Below are 20,767 nucleotides of genomic sequence, written 5' to 3' on the forward strand. Positions count from 1 at the left end.
CCCCCCCGTTTTGCCCCCCCCCCCCGCACTGTAACTACTCACGGTTCTGTGGTAGATCACACTGTCTCATCTTAGTGCCTATGCCCATATTGTTTCCTCTCCCTGGAATAAAGACCTTTCTCTTCCTTTTTGCTCATCTTTTAAGGGGTTGGAAAATTTTCCTTGACCCTGGGTGAGGTGTGTCTTCGTCCATTATGGTACTTCATGATTGCTTCTATTGTGTATTTGGTAATTTTACTATTTTTTGTTTATATTGTGAAGTCCCTGAAGGCAAGTACACTTTTTTTTTTTTAATAATTTTCCCTACTACAGTGTAGCTTAGAGATGTATATTTGCATAGGTTTTTGTGTGTGTTTGTTTGGTTTTGCTTATACTTCTCCTATTACTAGGTGTATTGACTTCTTAACAAGAGTATGGATTCTGAAGCCTAAATGCCTGCATTGAAATTTTGACTCTACTGCTTAACTAGCTATACAACCGTGGGCAGGTTGTTTAACCACTTTATTTCTTAGTTGCTTTATTGATAATAAAATGAGTGAAATAATACTACCTAACTCATGGGGTTGTTTTGAGGATTGAGTAGTACACAGTGCTTAGAACAGTGTCTGAATTAGTCGTTATGTGTTTGCTGCTATTATTATAATTATGCATTGAAGTTCATATATAATTCTCTGTTCCTATTGCTAAAACAGTTGCATATGTAATACTTCCCAAATCTGCTTGAAAAGTGGTATTTTTCTTCCTGATTTCTTTTTTTCCACTGTAGGTAGTTGTGAGTGTTATTTCAGAGTAGACTTCAGGATATTTTTACCAAGTAATTATCAAGCAATTACTTTTTGCTTTATGTATTATTGGTACTTGTGATATATGCTGAACATATATGATATATGGTGAACAAATATGTGAGCAGATAGATACAACAACATTATGTATTATGTTATTGGATTGTAAGGGCAGTAGAGGAATAAGAAAAATGGCAAGGGAAACGAGAGTTTAAGGGTAGAGAGGCAGTTGTAATTTTAAATAAAGTGGTCAGAGTCAGCCTCATTTTGAAGGTGATATTTGAGCAAGACAGGAAGTTGGCCATGCATCTACTTAGTAGAAGAGCATTCCAGGCTGAGGACTTCTGTGCAAAGGCCCTTAAGAAGGAGTGTGTTCCGCCTTTTCACAGACTAACAAAGGAGGCCACTGACTGGAGTAGACTGATCAAGGAGAGGAGGTCAGAGGGGGCTGGGGTCAAATCATTTAAGGCAATGTGAGCCATGGTAAGGAGTTTTTATCCTTTACTCTGAGTGAAATCAGGAGCCAGTGTGGAGTTTTTTGAGTTGAGAAATGACATTGTCAGACTTAAGCATTAAGAGAATTTCATGAACGACAGTGCTGAAAATAGGTTTTAGGTAAAACCCAGGTGTCTCAGTGATAAAGAATCTGTCTGCTAATGCAGGAGACACAGGTTCGATGCCTGGGTCTGGAAGATCCCCTGAAGAAGGAAATGGCAGACCACTCCTGTATTCTTGCCTGGAAAATTCCATAGACAGAGGAGCCTGACTGGCTACTGTCCATGTGGTCACAAAGAGTCAGACACAGCTGAGCACTCACTGGCCACAAAGTAAGCTAAAAGCAGGGATTATTGAAGATAATATTTTTGAAGAGATGGATTAAGTCATAGCAGGAGGTCGTGAGAATTAGTCATACTTTTAATACATTTTGAAGGTAAAACTGGGAGGATTTTCTGAAGATACGGTGTGGTGTGTGAGGGAAAGAATGGAATCAAAAATGACTCCGGTTTGCCGAAAGGGTGGAATTTCTCACACCTGAAATGGGAAAGGCTTTGGGAGGAGCAATTTGTGGGAAAGACCAGAAGTTCACTTTTGGACTTGCTGAGTTCTCTTCTATTGTGTAGCTGGTGGTTGGATGTGTGAATGCATTAACAGATAGTATTTAAAATCTTCAGACAGGAGAAGATCACCAAGTGTAGACAGAAGTGATTAGCTGAGCTTTGGATCACTCCAGCATGGAGCAGTTTGTAAAACCAGAAAGGACCAATGAGTAGGGAAGATCAGCAAGTTAAAAGACAGTGGAGTGAAGTGAAGTGAAAGTCACTCAGTCGTGTCCGACTCTTTGCGACCCAATGGATTATAGAGTTCACAGAATACTCCAGGCCAGAATACTGGAGTGGGTAGCCTTTCCCTTCTCCAGGGGATCTTCCCAACTCAGGGATTGAACCCAGGTCTCCTGCATTGCAAGTGAATTCTTTACCAGCTGGGCCATAAGGGAAGTCCTAAAAGACAGTATCAGGAAGTAATTAAGGAAGAATCGTCAACTGTGTGAAACACCCTAGATAGGCCAGTTAGGATGAGATGTGAGAAACGATTATTGGCTTTAGCATTATGGAGGTAGTTGATGACCTTGATAAGCACGGATTAGTTTTAGTGGTGTAGCCTGTCTGAAGTGGGTTTGAGGGATAATGGAAGGGAGACAACCCTTTCAAGGAGTTTCCTTCAAAGGAGAGCATATATATTTAAACATCTTCTAGTTCATCCAGAACTATTAAAAATGAAACCGGGTGATGTGTAAATGATGGAGGAGCTCGGAGGGTAAGTAGAGGAAGAAAAAAATTCTGAAGTGGGAGAAATGTTAATTTATTTGTATGGTAGTGGAAATGATCCATCAGAGATTAAAAAATTGTTGTGATTGATTAAAAGGAGGATTACATAGGTGATGCTCTTGAGTAGGTGCACAAATGGAGAATCTGGTATGTAAATAGATGAGAGCATGGATACTTCTATTATAACAGGTGGGAATTCCAGGTGTGGGTGACCCTTCTAGTAGTAGGTGGATAAATGTGGGGGACTCAGGAAATTCAAGGGTGTTAAGTATGAGAGTGAAAGAGGACTCAGTGGGGGTTTGAGGAGAGAAAAGAAAGTGAAAGTGTAGTTGCCCAGTGGTGTCTGATTCTTTGCAATCCCATGGACTATAGCCCGCCAGGCTCTTCTGTCCTTGGAATTCTCCATACAGGAATTCTGGACAGGATTGCCATTCTCTTCTCCAGGGGATCTTCCTAACACAGGGATCAATCCCTGGTCTCTCATTGCAGACACATTCTTTCCCATCTGACCCACTGGAGGAGATACGAAATAGTTACCTGGAAGTGTCTGGGAGTGAATAAACTAGGAAAATAAAATACTAATCTGATAGCATTAATATTGTACTTGAAATAAGCTAGTATGGTGATGCATTTTTCTTTCATCTTGTGTTAGTGCCCATGTGTGCTGCTGCATAGGCACAGATTTGGTGGGGTTTGCATTTTTTAAAGTTGATTTTGTGAGTACAGTGAAGCTAGAGAGGGGCTAGAGAATCAACTCTATGCTGGGGGGCAGGTGGCTAATGCTTAATGATTAATTATTATTTAATTTGATAAAGTGGTGAGGGACAGTAAAAAGGTGGTTAGATCAATGAATTGGAGGTCTTGTAGAGTCAGAATTTCCACAGTAAGTGCAATATATTTAAATATCTTCTAGTTCATCCAGAACTATTAAAAATGAAGCTGGGTGATGTGTAGGTTTTTTTTTTTCCTATTTATATTTTTGTTAGCAAAAATACTGCATTTATTCATTTTCTAAAAGGAAATAATTTTGTGAATGGGTAAAGAAGGAATATTGGGTAAATTTTCTCCTTTCTGTAATAGAAGGAAATGGTTAAAGAGCCTCTAAAAGTGCTCTTAGGCTGGAGAGATTGCCTCTATTAAATATCTGTTATGTGAGAGTACGTAAGATAAGCCCAACTATCTTAGGATCTAACAGAAGCCTTTCTTGTTGCCTCAGTCCTGTCTTATACCTGGAAAGCCCTCTCCGTATCTCTACAGTATTGCTCAGATGTTCTCCACATCCAGAGTTTCTTGAGGATGAATAGCCATTGAGTGCTTAGTAGGAGTCAGCCACTTTGCTAAAATAAGCACTCTCCTTACACTAATGTAATGCTTACAGCAGTTCTGTGAAGTGAATAACTTACCTCCGTTTTAGGTACGGGAAACAAAAGGAGGCTAGAGTTACCGCTCCTGTGTTGCACAAATGAAAAAGTAGCTGAACTAAAATTTGAACCCAGATAAGCTTTCAGACTCTAGCACCAGCACTTTAATTTTTTTTTTTTACCCTGTTGTTTTTACTTTCAGCGAAGTTTTAAATGCACTAGATTTAGGGAGTTTATTTAGTACAACAAAGGGAACAAAAAAATCTTCTATGTGCTTTTCCTTTATTTCCTATTCCATAGAGGTAACCACTTTAAAACCATTGCTTTTTTAGGAGGAGGGGTGTTGACCTACCTGTTTCTAAGTGACAGTTTTAGACGGTTACTTTTTTCTTTAAAATTTTAGAATAATTACTGATTTGATAATAATAACAGGATTTAGTTTCTTTTACCTGTTCCCTCTTACTCTGTTCATACCTACTTCTGACTTCCATTGCCCGATTTCTTTAGTATAAGTGTATTGAAATTAGCCCAGCATTTGTTACATACGTTGTATTAGTGAACGCTGTGTTTTTCATTTACTTTTCTGTATGCTTATGGCTAATTCCATCTGTAAACAGAATAGCACAGAATAGACACATACCATACTAAAAAGCCAGTGTTGCAAACACCGTTACGACACTTTGAGCTTCACCTTCAAATTCTAAAAGAATTCTCTAAGATGAAACTTGTGTACTAAACAGTAATTTGCCACCACTGCCATGTCAGCTCATGTTATTTTTCAGTAACAAATTATAAAGCCATTTATGTATGCTCATTTCAGTCTCCTTAAAAAAGCTCAATATTTCTTCCTTTGCTTTGCACTGCATCAGTTGATCTCTGGTTTGAGGTAGAAGGGCTTTCCTGTTGTTTTTTTTCTCTCAGCTTTCTCAGTGAACTTGAGGAAAAATATTCTAGATCACTCTGATCTCCATAGCACATTTTCCTGTATGATTAGAAGTGATTCATGAGATAGATATTAATGCTAATAAGTTCTTTTTAATGAATTGTGTATATTTTAGAATTTCTCCTCTGTCTCTCAAAATGTTTGGACACATGTTCATGCCATTTTATTCTTTAGATTTTTTGAGAAATCTGTGTTGCACCTCTGATTTTCTTGACCTTACTGTTTGTTAGAAGGAACCAGTATAATTCTCAACAGAAGGGATTGTGTATTGCAGTGGTTTTCAGCTGGGACCAAGCCTCCCATCTCCCCTACCCCCCACCCCAGGGTTCATTTGGCAATCTCTAGAAACATATTTGGTTGTCACCGTTTGTGCTGAGGATTACTGGCATCAAGGTGTACGGGTTGCAGGTATTGCTGAACATCCTACAACGGACAGGACAGCCTTCCACAGTTCAGAACTCTCAAGCCTAAAATATCAGTGGTGCTGAGACGGAAAAATTCATTTGTCTGTATTAAGTTCCTTCTGTCTTTAAGTCCTAAACTTTTCCACTTCCTTTTTCCACACTGTACTCATGGTTTCAGGGTTCACCTTAAAGTCCCACTTTGTCCTGAAGTCTTTTCTTGATATGGCTCTAAACCTATATTTCATTTCCTTTTTGTTGGTTCTGTTATACCATCATTAAACTCTTTGCATCTGATAGTTTATGCTGTCTTATTTCTGTTTGTTTATTATCTGTATATCTTGTTTTTCGTACTGTTTTAAGGATCATTGTCTTTCATTGTTTCAACTGCTTTTGAACTTGATGTTACATTGTCAGTTGGTAAAATGAAAAAAGGGCTCAGGGCCTGCCTAGGCTTTGGGAAATGTGGTGAAAGAATGGACTCATCTCTCTTGATGGCAAATTGGCTTTGATATCAGTGGATTATGGAGGAAATGATGAATGTTGTGAGTAGTGTGACTGTCCAGTAGCAAGAAGGAGAATAGATCCACCAGCCATTAAACTAGTGCAGCTTTTTTAAAACCTAGTACCCTCTGAGTTCCAAATTGGCTGTCTTTAGCTTGAATGGTACTGTTAGAGGAGACCTGTCTTTGTTTCATATTTGTTTAGTTCAGTTGTCTATGTGGAAGGGATGGTCCATGTTGATATATTAATAAATTTGAGAAATCTTTTCAAAAAAGGATCAAGGGTTAGCTAAGAGTTAAGCATAAATCAGGCTAACTAAGATAGACTGTTTCTTGAACTTTTTGTTTTAATTGGTAGGGAGAAATGGGTGAGTGGAGGAAAGTAACTTGAATCTTTAGACATGTTGGAATTGTTACGAATATACAAGTGGCCAAAGAAGAAACCCAAGTTTATGCTGAGGTGTTATCTAAACGTTAGTGTTACCTGTTGAAGCTTTCTTTTCCATCTGATTGGGTCCTTTGTATGTACAGTTATCATTCGGTATTTTAACACTCTTAATTTGAAAACTTCACTTTTAGTGGCAGGTAACTTTACCTTCAGAATTTGTGTCATAATTTTATTTGACATGGTACTTTGGAGCAGGTACCATTCCATCTGCCTACGAGTTTCTGAGCAGGGAAATGTATAGCATTTCAAAGATAATTTTAAAATACAAAGCAGATAAATATTTTAGAGTCACTTTAACACTTATATGAAAACAGCAAGTTTTATATTTGAAGCATTTGGTAAGAAATGAAATACAAAAGTTATGTTACTTTTATACTTCTGTAGTTTGTTTATACTTGTATTATTATACGTAGTAATTTTACTTTTTCTGTTAATACCGTGAGAATAAGAAAAAGGCAATTTTAAAGGGGTGGAGTAGGTAGTGGTTTTTAACTGGGGATACTTTCTGTCTCCCAGGAAGCACTTAGCAATGTTTATAGATATTTATTGCTGTCACAATTTGGGGGTCATTTTAAGGTTGGGTGGTCCTGACTTCTTGTGGGTAGAGATCAAGGGTGCTGTTCACCATTCTACAGTTCACAGGTCATCCCCCTTTGACAAAGAATTATCAGGCTTACAATGTCAGTGGCTCCAAGACTGAGGAACTACAGGATAAGGGATTGGAAAGGACCTATTCAAACCCAAAAGAAAGGTCTTGTGGCCAGTAAACATACTGCTTCACTGGCAGTGAAGGAAAGGCAGAGTGTAGTGTGTTTCTGCTGTTAAATGTATGAGTCCTGAACGTGTGTATTACTGGGATGAAATAAGTGTTTCTATACTGGTGTCACTGTAAAGTGGTACAACATTTCTGAGGCGCCTTTGAAAATATCAAAGTTCTTTGTATTTCATACTTTTGATTCATTGATTCCACTTACAGGAATCTATCCTAAGGTAATAGATAGATGCCATACAAAGTTTATTATTGCGATATTAAACGCAATTACTTTTAGTAATGAGCTGGAAGCAGACCTAAAATTTTTTCTTTAAGTTGGTTATTAAATAATGGTACCATCAAATACGGTACATATTAAAAATCTTACTTTCAGAGACTGCTTGCGTGGTGACTGTACCACAATGAATGAGGTGGGGGATCAAAGGAATACTAATTTAGGATGCCCAGCTTAGATTTAAAAAAATATATTAGAGAAAATATATTTTGTACTATAATATGTATACTACTAAAAATGTACTGTAGTAATGATTACTGGGCACATTATGGCGAATTTTCATTTTATGTTCTGTAAATTTTTTCCGATGACTATTCTATGTCTATATGGGGCTTCCCATGTGGCTCAGTGGTATCCACCTGCCAGTGCAGGAGACATGGGTTCAATCCCTGGGTTTGGAAGATACCCTGGAGGAGGAAATGGCATCCCGCTTCAGTATTCCTGTGAGGAGGAATCCCATGGACAGAGGAATCTGGTGGGCTACAGTCCATAGTGTTGCAGAGAATCAAGACATGGCTGAAGATGTACATGCATGTATTCTATATATAGAATTGGAAGGGGTGGGACAGGCATCTTTTTAATTTTTAATCTCTGGTACAGTTTTGTAATAGGGCTGTCATTTCTCAGACTGTTAACTGAAAAATCTGTCCTTTGCCATATGCTAAGTTTCCATTTATGTTTGGGTCTATTTCTGGGCTCTCTGTTCCACTGACATTTTTAATGTTTGCTCAATTAATTGGTAAAGATATTATAAAAGTATAATTATACAAAAGGAATGTTCTCTTGATTGGGGCTCCATGTAGAGATTTCTGACTTGGTAATTTATATTTTAAAGTTCTTAAAAATGTCAGGATTTTGTGTAAGCAATTACGTTATTTTTGCCCATCTTCCGCTCATGTAATTCAGTATTCGGATTAAATTTACTTGTATTTGTCAGATAGTTATGATTAAATTCTTATCACACTTTGTCTGCTGATGAAATTCAGATTCAGTTGACTTGTCTTTGTTTGCTCCAGTCAGATTGTTACAGCTGAAGTCTCCCGATTTAAAGCCCCGTCATCTTGGGTCAGTGATAAGTCTCATTAATTTGTTTGTTTTCGTCCATTCATTTTTTTCCACATTTCCCTTTGTTTACAGATTGTATGGCATCTGCTTTCCCTTGGAGATAGTGTCGGGCTCTCCTGTGCTCTGCTGTGTTAGCTTCCCACACAGATTTTGCGTGGAGAGCAGTGAGCTGAGTCACCTTACTAGAATTTGGAACTGTAAGAGGCAACAAGTTAAGATGTAGCTGCTGGCCACTAAAATGTTCCAGAAGTAGCTGGGAAATAAAGAAATGGATTTTCTACCCTTGGGCTCTGAAAAATAGCTTTAACCTGAAAATTGTGAGGGAAACATATTTGTTCTAGTACTTACCAGTTCCTATAGAGGAAAAAGATGAATGCAGTGTTTGGAAGGAGAATACGTTTTTTAGTGGTATGAGGTATTTTCCTTCATAGAGGAGCTACTGCATAAAGGGAAAAATGAAGAGGAATGAGAACAAAGGAAGCAGAGGGAGATGAAGTTACTTAACGGTAATGCATTTCAGTGGATTCTTGAGTTAATTTGAGCAGAGTAGATGAAAATTCTGAGTATGTATTTTTGGAGGAAATTTTTATGTGGAGGAGTTGATTCTAAAGTTGAAAACGTGTTTGTGTATCATGAGCCATCTGTTTAGAATAATTTTATTTTCATTTGAAAACTAAGGATTTTTTTGTTTTGTTTTTCTTTTCTAGTTTCTCGTTCTATGAGTACATTCATAAGAAAATTATTTTTGTTGCCAAATTTTTAGTTGACTTACTCATGGCTTGTTTTTGTGCTCAAATTACATAATTTTCAGGGAAGCATTTTCTGCTTTTGTTTTTATTGGTTGTGTTGCATCTAAAAAGTTACCTTTCACATTTTATAGAAGCTTTTTTTTCCCCCCAATTATGTATGTCATAATTTGAGTTGTATCAGTTGGATATGATATATAGAGTAAGTCTGCTTGTTACATGTGAAGCTTAAAGTACAAATTCAGTAATTCATTTCATTTTACGGGACTTAGTTACTGTCTGCTCTAGTGACCTAGAGTCGTTGAAGCTCCCCATAGTTTGCTTTACCAGGTCTCCCATCACGTTTTGTCTTGCTCTTTACATTAATGTGGTGGTGTTTAGGTGTCATAGGTGGACTTTAAAGCAATTAATGGAAAGATGCATCTTTTTTTTTCTCAAATGTGTACATGGAAATTCTAATTCATGAAACAGGTTATGACTTAGGGAATGATTATTAAAACTATGGAAAGAATTCTTAAGAAATGAAAAGTATATGACTCTTATTTCAGTAACCTCCCCTAGTATGTTTAAGTTTTAGTTAAATGACCCTTGAGAGTCCCTTGGACTGCAAGGAGATCTAACCAGTCCATTCTAAAGGAGATCAGTCCTGGGTGTTCTTTGGAAGGAATGATGCTAAAGCTGAAACTCCAGTACTTTGGCCGTCTCATGCGAAGCGTTGACTCATCGGAAAAGATTCTGATGCTGGGATGGATTGGGGGCAGGAGGAGAAGGGGACGACAGAGGATGAGATGGCTGGATGGCATCAGTGACTCGATGGACGTGAGTTTGAGTGAACTCTGGGGGTTGGTAATGGACAGTGAGGCCTGGCGTGCTGCAATTCATGGGGTTGCAAAGAGTCGGACACGACTGAGTGACTGAACTGAACTGAAATGACTATAGGGAATCTAGTGAAATTTAAAGATAGATTTTAGTAACCACTGGCAATTGGATAGTACTCAGAAGTTAATATTAGTCATGTCAGAAATTAAAATGTGCTGCATCTGCCTATTAAGCGTCAAATTCCCCTTCCCAAAAGAAATCTAGGGAAAGGAGGGAAAACTTAATCATGCATATAGCTTTAAATAATCACCATGATCAAATTTTAAAACCATTCAGTTCTGTTCAGTCGCTCAGTCATGTCTGACTCTTTGAGACCCCATGGACTGCAGCACGCCAGTCCTCCCTGTCCATCACCAACTCCCGGAGTTTACCCAAACTCATGTCCATCGAGTCAGTGATGCTCTCCAACCATCTCACCCTCTATTGTCCCCTTCTCCCACTTTCAGTCTTTCCCAGGATCAGGGTCTTTACTAGTGAGTCAGTTCTTCACATCAGGTGGCCAAAGTATTAGAGTTTCAGCTTCAGCATCAGTCCTTCCAGTGAATATTCAGGACTGATTTCTTGTAGGATGGACTGGTTGGATCTCCTTGCAGTCCAAGGGACTCTTCAAGGGTTTTCTCCAGCACCACAGTTCAAAAACATAAATCCTTTGGCTCTCAGCTTGCTTTATAGTCCAACTCTCACATCCATACATGACTACTGGAAAAACCATAGCTTTGACTAGATGGATCTTTGCTGGCAAAGTAATGTCTCTGCTTTTTAGTATGCTGTCTAGGTTGGTCATAATTTTCCTACCAAGGAGTAAGTGTCTTAATTTCACGGCTGCAGTCACCATCTGCAGTGATTTTGGAGCCCCCCAAAATAAAGCCTGACACTGTTTCCATTGTTTCCCCATCTATTTGCCATGAAGTGGTGGGACCTGATGCCGTGATCTTAATTTTTTGAACGTTGAGTTTTAAGCCAACTTTTTCACTCTCCTCTTTCACTTTCATCAAGAGGCTCTTTAGTTCTTCTTCACTTTCTGCCATAAGGGTGGTGTCATCTGCATATCTGAGGTTATTGATGTTTCTCCCGGCAATCTTGATTCCAGCTTATGCTTCTTCCAGTCCAGCGTTTCTCGTGATGTACTCTGCATAGAAGTTAAATAAGCAGGGTGACAATATACAGCCTTGACGTACTCCTTTTCCTGTTTGGAACCAGTCTGTTGTTCCATGTCCAGTTCTAACTGTTGCTTCCTGACCTGTACAGATTTCTCAAGAGGCAGGTCAGGTGGTCTGGTATTCTCATCTCCTCCAGAATTTTCCAGTTTATTGTGATCCACACAGTCAAAGACTTTGGCATAGTGAATAAAGCAGAAATACATGTTTTTCTGGAACTCTCTTGCATTTTCGATGATCTAGTGGATGTTGGCAGTTTGGTCTCTGGTTCCTTTCCCTTTTCTGAAACCAGCTTGAACATCTGGAATTTCACAGTTCATGTATTGCTGAAGCCTGGCTTGGAGAATTTTGAGCATTACTTTGCTAGCGTGTGAGATGAGTGCCGTTGTGCAGTGGTTTGAGCATTCTTTGGCATTGCCTAGTAAAAATGCTAGTAGTGAATAAAATTTACCTACCATATAATCCACCCATTGAACAGGAAGTTGTGAGGTCACACATCAGCTCTTTTTTAACTTTTTGAGCAACTGCCAAGTTATTTTCCAAAATGGCTGTATACCATTTTACATTCCCATCAGCAGTGTGTAGGTTTCCACCTCTCGTACTTCCTCCCCAACACTTGTCATTGAATACATCTTTTTTAATACAACAATTTCAGTGGGTGTGGAATGGTATCTTGTGGTTTTGATGTGCATTTCCTTAATGCACATCTTTTCATGAACTTATTGACAGTCTTATCTCCTGAAACTGTACCCCTTAAACAGTAATGTGTCAACCATCCCTTCTCCAAAGCCCTGGCATATGCCTTTCTGCAGTCTCTCTGACTATTCTAGATACCTCATAAAAGTGAAATCAGAATACTACTTCTTTTGTGTCTGGCTTATTTTGCTTAGTGTGATGTGTTCAAGATTAATCATTGTTTTAGTATGTGAAAGTTTCTCTTCCTCTTTAAGGCTATATCCCACTGTATGTGTATGTGTGTGTGCACGTTTTGTTTATCTCTTCATCTGTTGAGATACATTAGAGTAGTTTCCAGCATTGTATGTAAGTGAGTTTCATCTGACTTTCTGTTTTTGGATCTTTTGCATCTCTATCTTTTGAAAATGGGTTTGCTGGGTCATGTAGTAACTGGTTCTTTTAAAGCATCTTTGGCACAGTGACTCCGCTGTTCTGCGTTCTGACAGGCAGTGCCACATAGTTTTCAGTTTCCCTACATACTGGCCAGGCAGCAGTTATCTCTGCTGTGTGTGTGTGTGTGGCGGGGGGAGGTGTTGCTTTGTTTTGTTTTGGTTTTTGTTGGATAGCCCTCTAATGGATGTGGAGTTCTGTTTTATTGCCATGTCCTGGATATTAACACCTTATCAGAAAGATGATTTGCATATAGTCTCTCCCGTTCTCTGGGTTGACTCTTCACTCTTTGCCGATAAGTGTCCTTTGATACACAAGTTTTTTTATTTTAATACAGTTCAGTTTATTTTTTTTGTTGCCTGTACTTATGTGGGAGGGTGTTACAATATCTTTCACATCAACAGTGGTAGGTTTGGAAATGTCTTTGGAATGTATCAGGAACTTTTCAAGCCCACAGTGAAGCTCACATTTTCTAGACTTTTAAGTTTTTTATTTTGAAGTTGAATTTTTATCAGTGGTCACGAATATTTCAGTTGATTTTCTTGATTTTTTTTTGAGAACATGTCTACTGGTTTCTTTTGGTTTTGAATAAGCATTATTTATTTGACATTCCTTTCAAGTAAAAAAGGCTTTCTATGTAAAATAGCTCACTCAGCTGGCACCAGTATTTAGCTTTTTGCTACTTGAGATGTCTACAGTATTTGGCTAGGCAACAGAAATCCTTTATGTATATTTTTCATGGTGTTGTCTGTGCTATGCTAAGTCGCTTCAGTCATATCCAACTCTTGCAACCCTGTGGACTGTAGCGCACCAAGGTCCTTTGTCCGTGGGATTCTTTGGGCAAGAATACAGCAGTGGGTTGCCATGCCCTCCAGGGAAACTTCCCGACTGAGGGATCAAACCTTCATCTCTTTGTCTCTTGCATTGCCAGGCGGGTTCTAGTACCACTGGGTGGTTTAAAAGACATATGTGTACTCAAAGATCAAGATTTAAACAACTTAGGAAATTTGCTTTGTTGAACTTTGCAGTAAAATAGTTCATTTTTAAATTGTGATTTTGTGTTGATAAGGAAGGTACAGCTGCTGCCAGTGGAGCTGGTGCTGCTGCTTTGCCTTGTGCTCAAGTGTCGGCCGTGTTGCCCCTGCTGCGCTTGCACCCACTGTCACTGCAGATGTCAGCTCAGTGAAAAAGTCAACTCTGCTCTTACGAAAATAGCTCTGACCTCTTGGGGCCACACTTTGAGAGCTGCTGGCTTAGTCTGTAGGGTTGCTGAACCGGGTGGAAGAGTGATTGCAGACTAGCAGTCTTAGCTTGCTTAAGTAGTCTCCTGTGTATGAGATCTATCTGCTGCCGTTAATGGTTACAGGTTTGGAGGAATGGTTGGCGTTCCTGACCTTTGTATCTCTTAGAATTTAGGTTATTCAGACAGATTTCATCACTAAATTTCCTTATGTTAGTGGTAAAATGTGAGGGGACAGGAATAAAAAGATGTTGATATTTTCATGAACAGATGTGAAAGTTATATACAGATATTAATCAACTTTTTACTTTGCAAGATATGTCTTGTATAGAACGTGCGGTATATGCCTTTTAAATGATAAAAATACTAAAAATTTTAGTTGAAAGCAAAAGAACTAGGAGAAATTGAAGTTTATTTTACTATTTTAACAGATAACAAGACAAGAAAATTTACTAGTCTATATAAGCATTACAGGGGGCTTTCCAGGTAGCTCAGTGGTAAAGAATCCACCTGCCAGTGCGGGAAATGTGGGTTCAGTCCCTGAGTCGGAAAGATCCCCTGGAGGAAGAAATGGCAACCCACACCAGTATTCTTGTCTGGATAATCCCATGTACAGAAGGTCTGACAGGCTACAGTCCATGGGGTCGCAGAGTTGGACAGAACTGAGCAACTAAGCACACACACATAAGCATTATTTATACCTTGGATGTTAAGAGCTTAGGGTATGGGAGTCCACTTAAAATTGTAAATGTAAGGTTGGGCCAGTTTCTAATAACTTATTTTAAGTGGGGACAGTAACACGTCCCTTTGTTGTAAGAGATGGAGGCAGAGTAATGTGTTTAAAATGTGGAAAGTGGGACTTAGACAATAAGCTTTCAACTAGAAATACCAGTAGTTAATTTTCAAGATTGTAATCTGATTTAGGTTTTGTTTGGATCAGGAGTTTGGGAGAATTGGATGGAAGCATGTAGGAGGTTGTGAGTTAGATGATCAGGTGTGGTGCAGGCTGCTGAACAAAGTCATTCTCACAACTACTTTTCCTGATCTTAATTTTGTTAGTATTAGTGTTGTGATATATTCTGTATTTGTACTTTTTGTTCAAGAATTGTGACTCTACATGGTGTTATATATATTTTTTTAATTTTTTACTTATAGGATTCAGTGGTCCCAATTTAAAGGCTATTTTATTTTCAAACTGGAGAAGGTGATGGATGATTTCAGAACTTCAGCTCCTGAACCAAGAGGTCCTCCCAACCCTAATGTTGAATATATTCCCTTTGATGAAATGAAGGAAAGAATACTGAAAATTGTCACTGGATTTAATGGGTATGCATTTAATTCTACGTTAAAGGTTTAATTTTTAGCAGATCATTAAAGATTTTTCCTCAAAGTTTTGAAGTGTCTAGTTGTTTGATCATTCATTCGAATAAGCTCTATGTCTCGTGATATATATAGATAGATAGATAGATGTTATTGAGTTCCATTTTACAAGTAGTTGAAATTCTCACAGCTTTTTTTTTTTTTTTACACTTGAACCACCTTTATATGGTTCACTGGCATTTAGACTTCAAATGTGTGTGACAGTGGAAACATCAAATATTTAAAATTTTTTTCTATTTTATATTTGATATTATAAATCTTTATACTTTGGAACCTGTTATTGAGGTAAGTAACATTTCTTTTAAAATGAAAAGCAATTTATGAAAGGATTCTACTTAGATTCTACTTTTTAATTAAAAATATTTTGGTAAGAGTCCCTGTTTTCCCTCCAGTAAGGAACCGTTTTAGCCTTTTATAAAACATAGCACTGAAAAGTTAACGCTCCACTAAAAATGAAGCTGACTTTTAAATTATGTGTCATATTCTGTTATTTTAAATACTTTCTTTTCAGGACTTTGTATTTTTAGGGCTCCCTTTATTGAAGGCAAGAAGTATTTTTGAAGTTGAATTGTTCAGTGTTTAAATTGGCATAAATTGGAGTGTGGAATGACAACACCTAATTTAGTGAATTGTGGATATGTTAACCATGAATTTATATTTAGGGACAGTTTTTGATGAGATTTCATTTGTATTTTTAGGTAGCATGAATGGTCTCAATTTTTTCTTCAGATATTTAATCACATGGGATTTGCAACAAGATAGTTTAATTCACTTAACCCTTTATTTTATGTCATGTTTCCCTGCTTAGCAGTTTGATTTAAGGTATCAAATTCTTAAACTTTGGTTTTGGGTATGTTGCCGAAATACTCATGGGAGAAATTAAAGCTGCTCTTAGGGGTTTGGGATTGGAGGGCGACTTGTTTTCCGTGTACCCTGTTGTATTAGTGAAAATTATTTAACTGTATGCATATATCTACTGATTTTTTAAAGCATATACCATGATGAAGCCACATGCTGTGTATTGGAAGTATGTTACATAAGGCTTACTATTGAATATGGTTAAGAATACTTCTTGGGGATGTTTATAAATAGTGCAGAGGTTGATAGTACTTAGACATTATGGTAATTCATCTTTTATTTCAGTAAGTTACGGCTCATTTAAAATTAAGAGTTATGGTCAAACAGGTCAAATTATACACCACTGCTTTGTGAATGTGAAGCTACTTGTGATTCTAAATTAGTAATACCATTTTCAGTTCTTAAACATTAAATTGGATGAAACACAGCTATATAGGTATTAAATATTTCTCATTTCTCTATTTGTTAAATAGGTGCCTTTCCTTCTCCAAGATATTTTATACACACACACACACACACATAATTTGTTAAATAGGTAATTGACCTACCTCTGAAAAGGACTTGAACAGTCCTTAAATGCCTAAGCATACGTAAATATAATTTCTTTTAAAATATTTTTTATCTTAAACTATAATTTATATTTTTACTTTGGTATTTCAAAATGGCAGTTTGCAAATTATTTTTCTTAAGCAGAACTCAAGTCTTAATGATACATTAGTATTTTTGTATTTTTCATTTTTGATTTATCCATTTTTATCTATATCATAATATTTGATATGTGGTACATTGAAACATCTTTGTAATATTTTTCAGTTTTATTTTTGTGTTTGAATATACGTCGATTAGTTGTTGCTATAAAAATTTTTTCCCTCAAAGTGGTGAGTAAAAGTAGCATCTTTTTCACCTAGTTGAACGGTTTGTCTTTGCCAGTATTCCTCTTCTGCTCTTCGTAATAGATCATCTTTTAAATTAAAAAAATTACAGTAGTGTGTTCATAATTTTTAAAATATCCTCATATGTCCTAGGAGTATATGAAGAAAAGAAAGGAGGATCATGTTGTATGCTAGTTGTATTTTACTTTTAGAAGAGCTTTGAAATTTTTATATCAGTACAGTTACGTCTGTGTGTTCTGTTTGTCTTTATTTGAAATGGCTGCATTATTTTCTGTTATATTAACAGATTATGTAGTTCATTTTTTCTGCTCCCTTGGTGGGCATTAATTTTTTTAGCTGTTACAAGTGCTTGTAGTGCGCCCCCTTGTACATACACTTTTGTGTATGATGAATGGTGTATGTTGAATTTGTGTACAGATTTATTGTTTCTTTTTTTATTTTGTAGAAACCGTTACTAGGTTATCATGTATGCACACTTAAAATTTTTATTATTATTGCCAGATTGACCTCACAGAGTATTTTCATTTATGCTTCTGTGTTATATGTAAATGCTGTTCTTTTTTGTTTTTGTTTTTTTTCCCTAGTATTTTTGTGGGTCTGTCTGTGGATTTGTGTCTCTTTGATTGCAAGTGAAAGGGAGCATGCGTGTCCTTAATGACTCTTTAATGAATTGGTTTCTTTCATATCTTTTTTGGTTTTTCTTATCTTTCAGTGATTTTATTATTGGTAACTTCATTTTGCTGTTTTTGTTTTTAATTAGTGAAAGCTCTATAATAAATGCTTCAAATTATTTTGGCATGAAAAGATTATTTTCTAAAACTAGTATTGTCAGTATATAAATTTTTCCTCTTTTAAGTGGAAATTATCCGTTTACTTGTTGGCCGGATTTTCTGAACTATAAGATTCTGGACACCAAGGGTGAATGCAAATTAATTACTTAAGTCTTCCTCTGCTTTTGACAATGTGTTAGACCTAAGACCTCTCGAAAATTAGCAGTAAGCTTCCCTTGCTGTGGGTAGTTGACTAAAAGGGCATGGCTGTGTATTTATGAGGGCATCTAGCCACTGTGGCAACCCACTCCAGTAATCTTACCTGGAAAATCCCATGGACGGAGGAACCTGGTAGGCTGCAGCCCATGAGGTCGCTAAGAGTTGGACACAACTGAGCGACTTCACTTTCACTGTTCACTTTCCTGCATTGAAGAAGGAAATGGCACCCCACTCCAGTGTTCTTGCCTGGAGAATCCCAGGGATGGGGGAGCCTGCTGGGCTGCCGTCTTTGGGGTCGCACAGAGTCAGACATGACTGAAGTGACTACGCAGCAGCAGGCAAAGTGCACAACCATTTGATACCTAAAAATCTTGGTTATATCACTGCTAACATGTCAGTTGTAACTGAGGAGTGCTTATCTTTTGGCATGATGGCCTGACTATAAAATTTCTTCTCTGGAGTTATTTAAGTTATTTTAATGTGCATAATCAGAGTTCGCTTAGTCCTGAAAACTTTCAAAGATTGTTTTTTTTTCTTTTTTAAAATTTATGTTTTTAGTTGGAGGATGATTACTTTACCATGATTTGCTGGTTTCTGCTGTACATGAGTATGAATCAGCCACAGGTATACGTGTGTCCCCTCCCTCTTGCACCCAAATGACTTGTTTGTATGCTTACGTGCACCAGTGCAGATACCTTGTAAGTTTCTGCACCTGAGGGTTTTTGCCTCTTCATATTTTTTTAAAGGTTTATATACAAGATTTTCAGTACTTTAAAATCTGGATTGTAGATATAAAACATTTACTCCTTTTTTGATTTTATATTGTTTGCTTTATAGTTAGCTTAAGATTATTCAAGGATGAGAGAATGGGTTCTAGCCTTTTGTTACTTGGTTCTTTTACTCCTTTTACCTATTTCTGCTTGCTGGTGTACCTGTTCCTCTTGGGGAAAATAGACTTATTGCATTTTATGTTCATTATTTGTGTCAGTATTTGTTGAGCATGTTGAATCTATTAGAAGAGACTTATTATTTTTTCTTTATTACCTTTTCTAGCATAACTTGTTGAGACTCAAGGTTGCTTAGTAGCCTTCCCTCCTTACTCCCCTTAACTGCCTTGCTTTGTGTGTTGGTAATAGGTTTTGATGTGATGCTGTCTTTAATAAAATTTTATAATTGAAAGAGAGGAAATAACAGAAACCTAATTAATTTTTCTTAACATTTTTATTTGAAGTAAGTAAAGTAATTCAGGCACTGTAGAAGGTGATTAACTGGTTAAAAGTGTTGTCAGTTGCTGCAGATTCCTTTTAGGGTAGGGAATGACGTAGATACTAGTTCACGGTTATGTACCATTATTGAAAGGGCCAAATTTTTCTTTTTCTTAACTTACAGTGCTCTTTTCAATAAATCCCAATTTCTAACCTTTGTCTTGAGGTATAAAATATATGCACATGAATATTTATGACATGTATATATTTATATAGATGTTAAAGCCTGATCCAGAAAGAACATACTGATTTAAGTAAGATTGTATCACAAGATTCCACTGGTGATTTCTTACTTCTTTAGAACTTTAGAGTAAACAAAACTCAATACATTTAATCTTTGATGTCTAAGAGATACTTAAGTTAATTTCCACTTAAATAGTAATTCTGTTAATTAAGACAGTATAAATGTGGACCTTAATAGAAAATAAAGATGTAGTAAAAAGTATACCTTTATGCATAAAAGTTATTGGCTGTTTTAGCATTTTTTAAATCAGGTGTCTGATTTTATGGTTAGCTCTTTTAGCCTTTTACTTTAATGGTCTCTGTGTTTTAATTTCCTTCATCTTTTTTTATGAGGAACATTGCTTTATAACGTATGTGAAAGTTGCTCAGTTGTGTCTGACTCTTTGTGAGCCCACGGACCATACAGTCCATGAAATTCTCTAGGCCAGAATACTGGAGTGGGTAGCCTTTCCCTTCTCCAGGGGATCTTCCCAATCCAGGGATCGAACCCAGGTCTCCCACATTGCAGGCAGATTCTTGACCAGCTGAGCCACCAGGGAAGCCCAATATATAACTATATAACACACATATAATTATATAATGTAGAAGTAAGATAAAGATTTTTATTTTGATGGATGCTTTCTTTCCAGCTGAATATCTTGGTGTATATCCAGAATATTGGCACATCTTGATGATCAAACATTTAAACAGATAAATTAAAAAATATTAATTTTAGTCACTTAAAATCTTTCTTGGGTTAAAATACAAGACAGGAAATTCTAACTTTAGAGCTTGGTGTTTACAGTTTGTAATTTATGCTTAGATGTCTTTCTCTGTTCAGCAGCATTCTTGATATCTGAATTCCGATAGCTTTTAGGTACATAAGATTTGAATTTTTTTTTTTTTAGGTCAATAGATGGGGACAGATTGCAGGCAAATTAAGGTATATACGTAATGTACAACCTGTGATCCTGTTTCATCAGATTTAGTTACTTTTTGGAATTAAAAGGAATATTTTTAAAAACATTTTTTGTTTGGTTTCACCATAAGTTGGTCTCTGGAGGGTTTGTGCCTTCTCAAAATCTACAGTAAATAGCAGATGAAATTGGGATAATGATAGGAACTAAGATTTATTCATAAAGTATTTCAGGCCCTGAGTGATTTATGGGCGTCCCTGGTAGCTCAACTGGTAGACTGCCTGCAATGCAGGATACCCTAGTTTGATTCCTGGGTCAGAAAGATCTGCTGGAGAAGGGATAGGCTCCCCACTCCAGTATTCTTAGGCTTCCCTGATGGCTCAGCTGGTAAAGAATTGTCCTGCAACGTGGGAGACCTGGGTTAGACCCCTGGGTTGGGAAGATCCCCTGGAGACGGGACTGGCTACCCACTCCAGTATTCTGGCCTGGAGAATTCCATGGACTGTATATATAGTCCGTGGGATCGCAAAGAGTTGGACACAGCTGAGCGACTTTCACTTTCAAGTGGTTTATATGCATTATGTATCAGCGCTCATAATAATTACTTAAGAAATGTGTTTTCAGAATCCCTGTTCTCCAGAAGACTTTAAAGAGGTAAATTCAACCTGGGCACAGTGTCCCAGAGGGTTAGCCAGTATTTTTTTTTTTTAAAGCCATACTC

General features: G+C 37.2%; 1 protein-coding gene across 2 annotated transcripts in view; it reads left to right on the forward strand.

Moving 5' to 3' along the window:
- The window catches only part of PPP4R2 (protein phosphatase 4, regulatory subunit 2), a 53,887-nt gene that overhangs the window by 22,319 nt on the left and 10,801 nt on the right, over nucleotides 1-20,767 (forward strand). For both annotated transcript variants that reach the window (XM_010862001.1, XM_010862000.1), the window contains exon 3: nucleotides 14,678-14,848. In XM_010862001.1, coding sequence (XP_010860303.1) covers nucleotides 14,678-14,848 — 171 coding nt within the window. The remainder of the gene's footprint in view (nucleotides 1-14,677; nucleotides 14,849-20,767) is intronic.

This window comes from Bison bison, unplaced genomic scaffold (assembly GCF_000754665.1).
Source record: "Bison bison bison isolate TAMUID 2011002044 unplaced genomic scaffold, Bison_UMD1.0 scf7180017864474, whole genome shotgun sequence".
Lineage (NCBI taxonomy): Eukaryota > Metazoa > Chordata > Mammalia > Artiodactyla > Bovidae > Bison > Bison bison.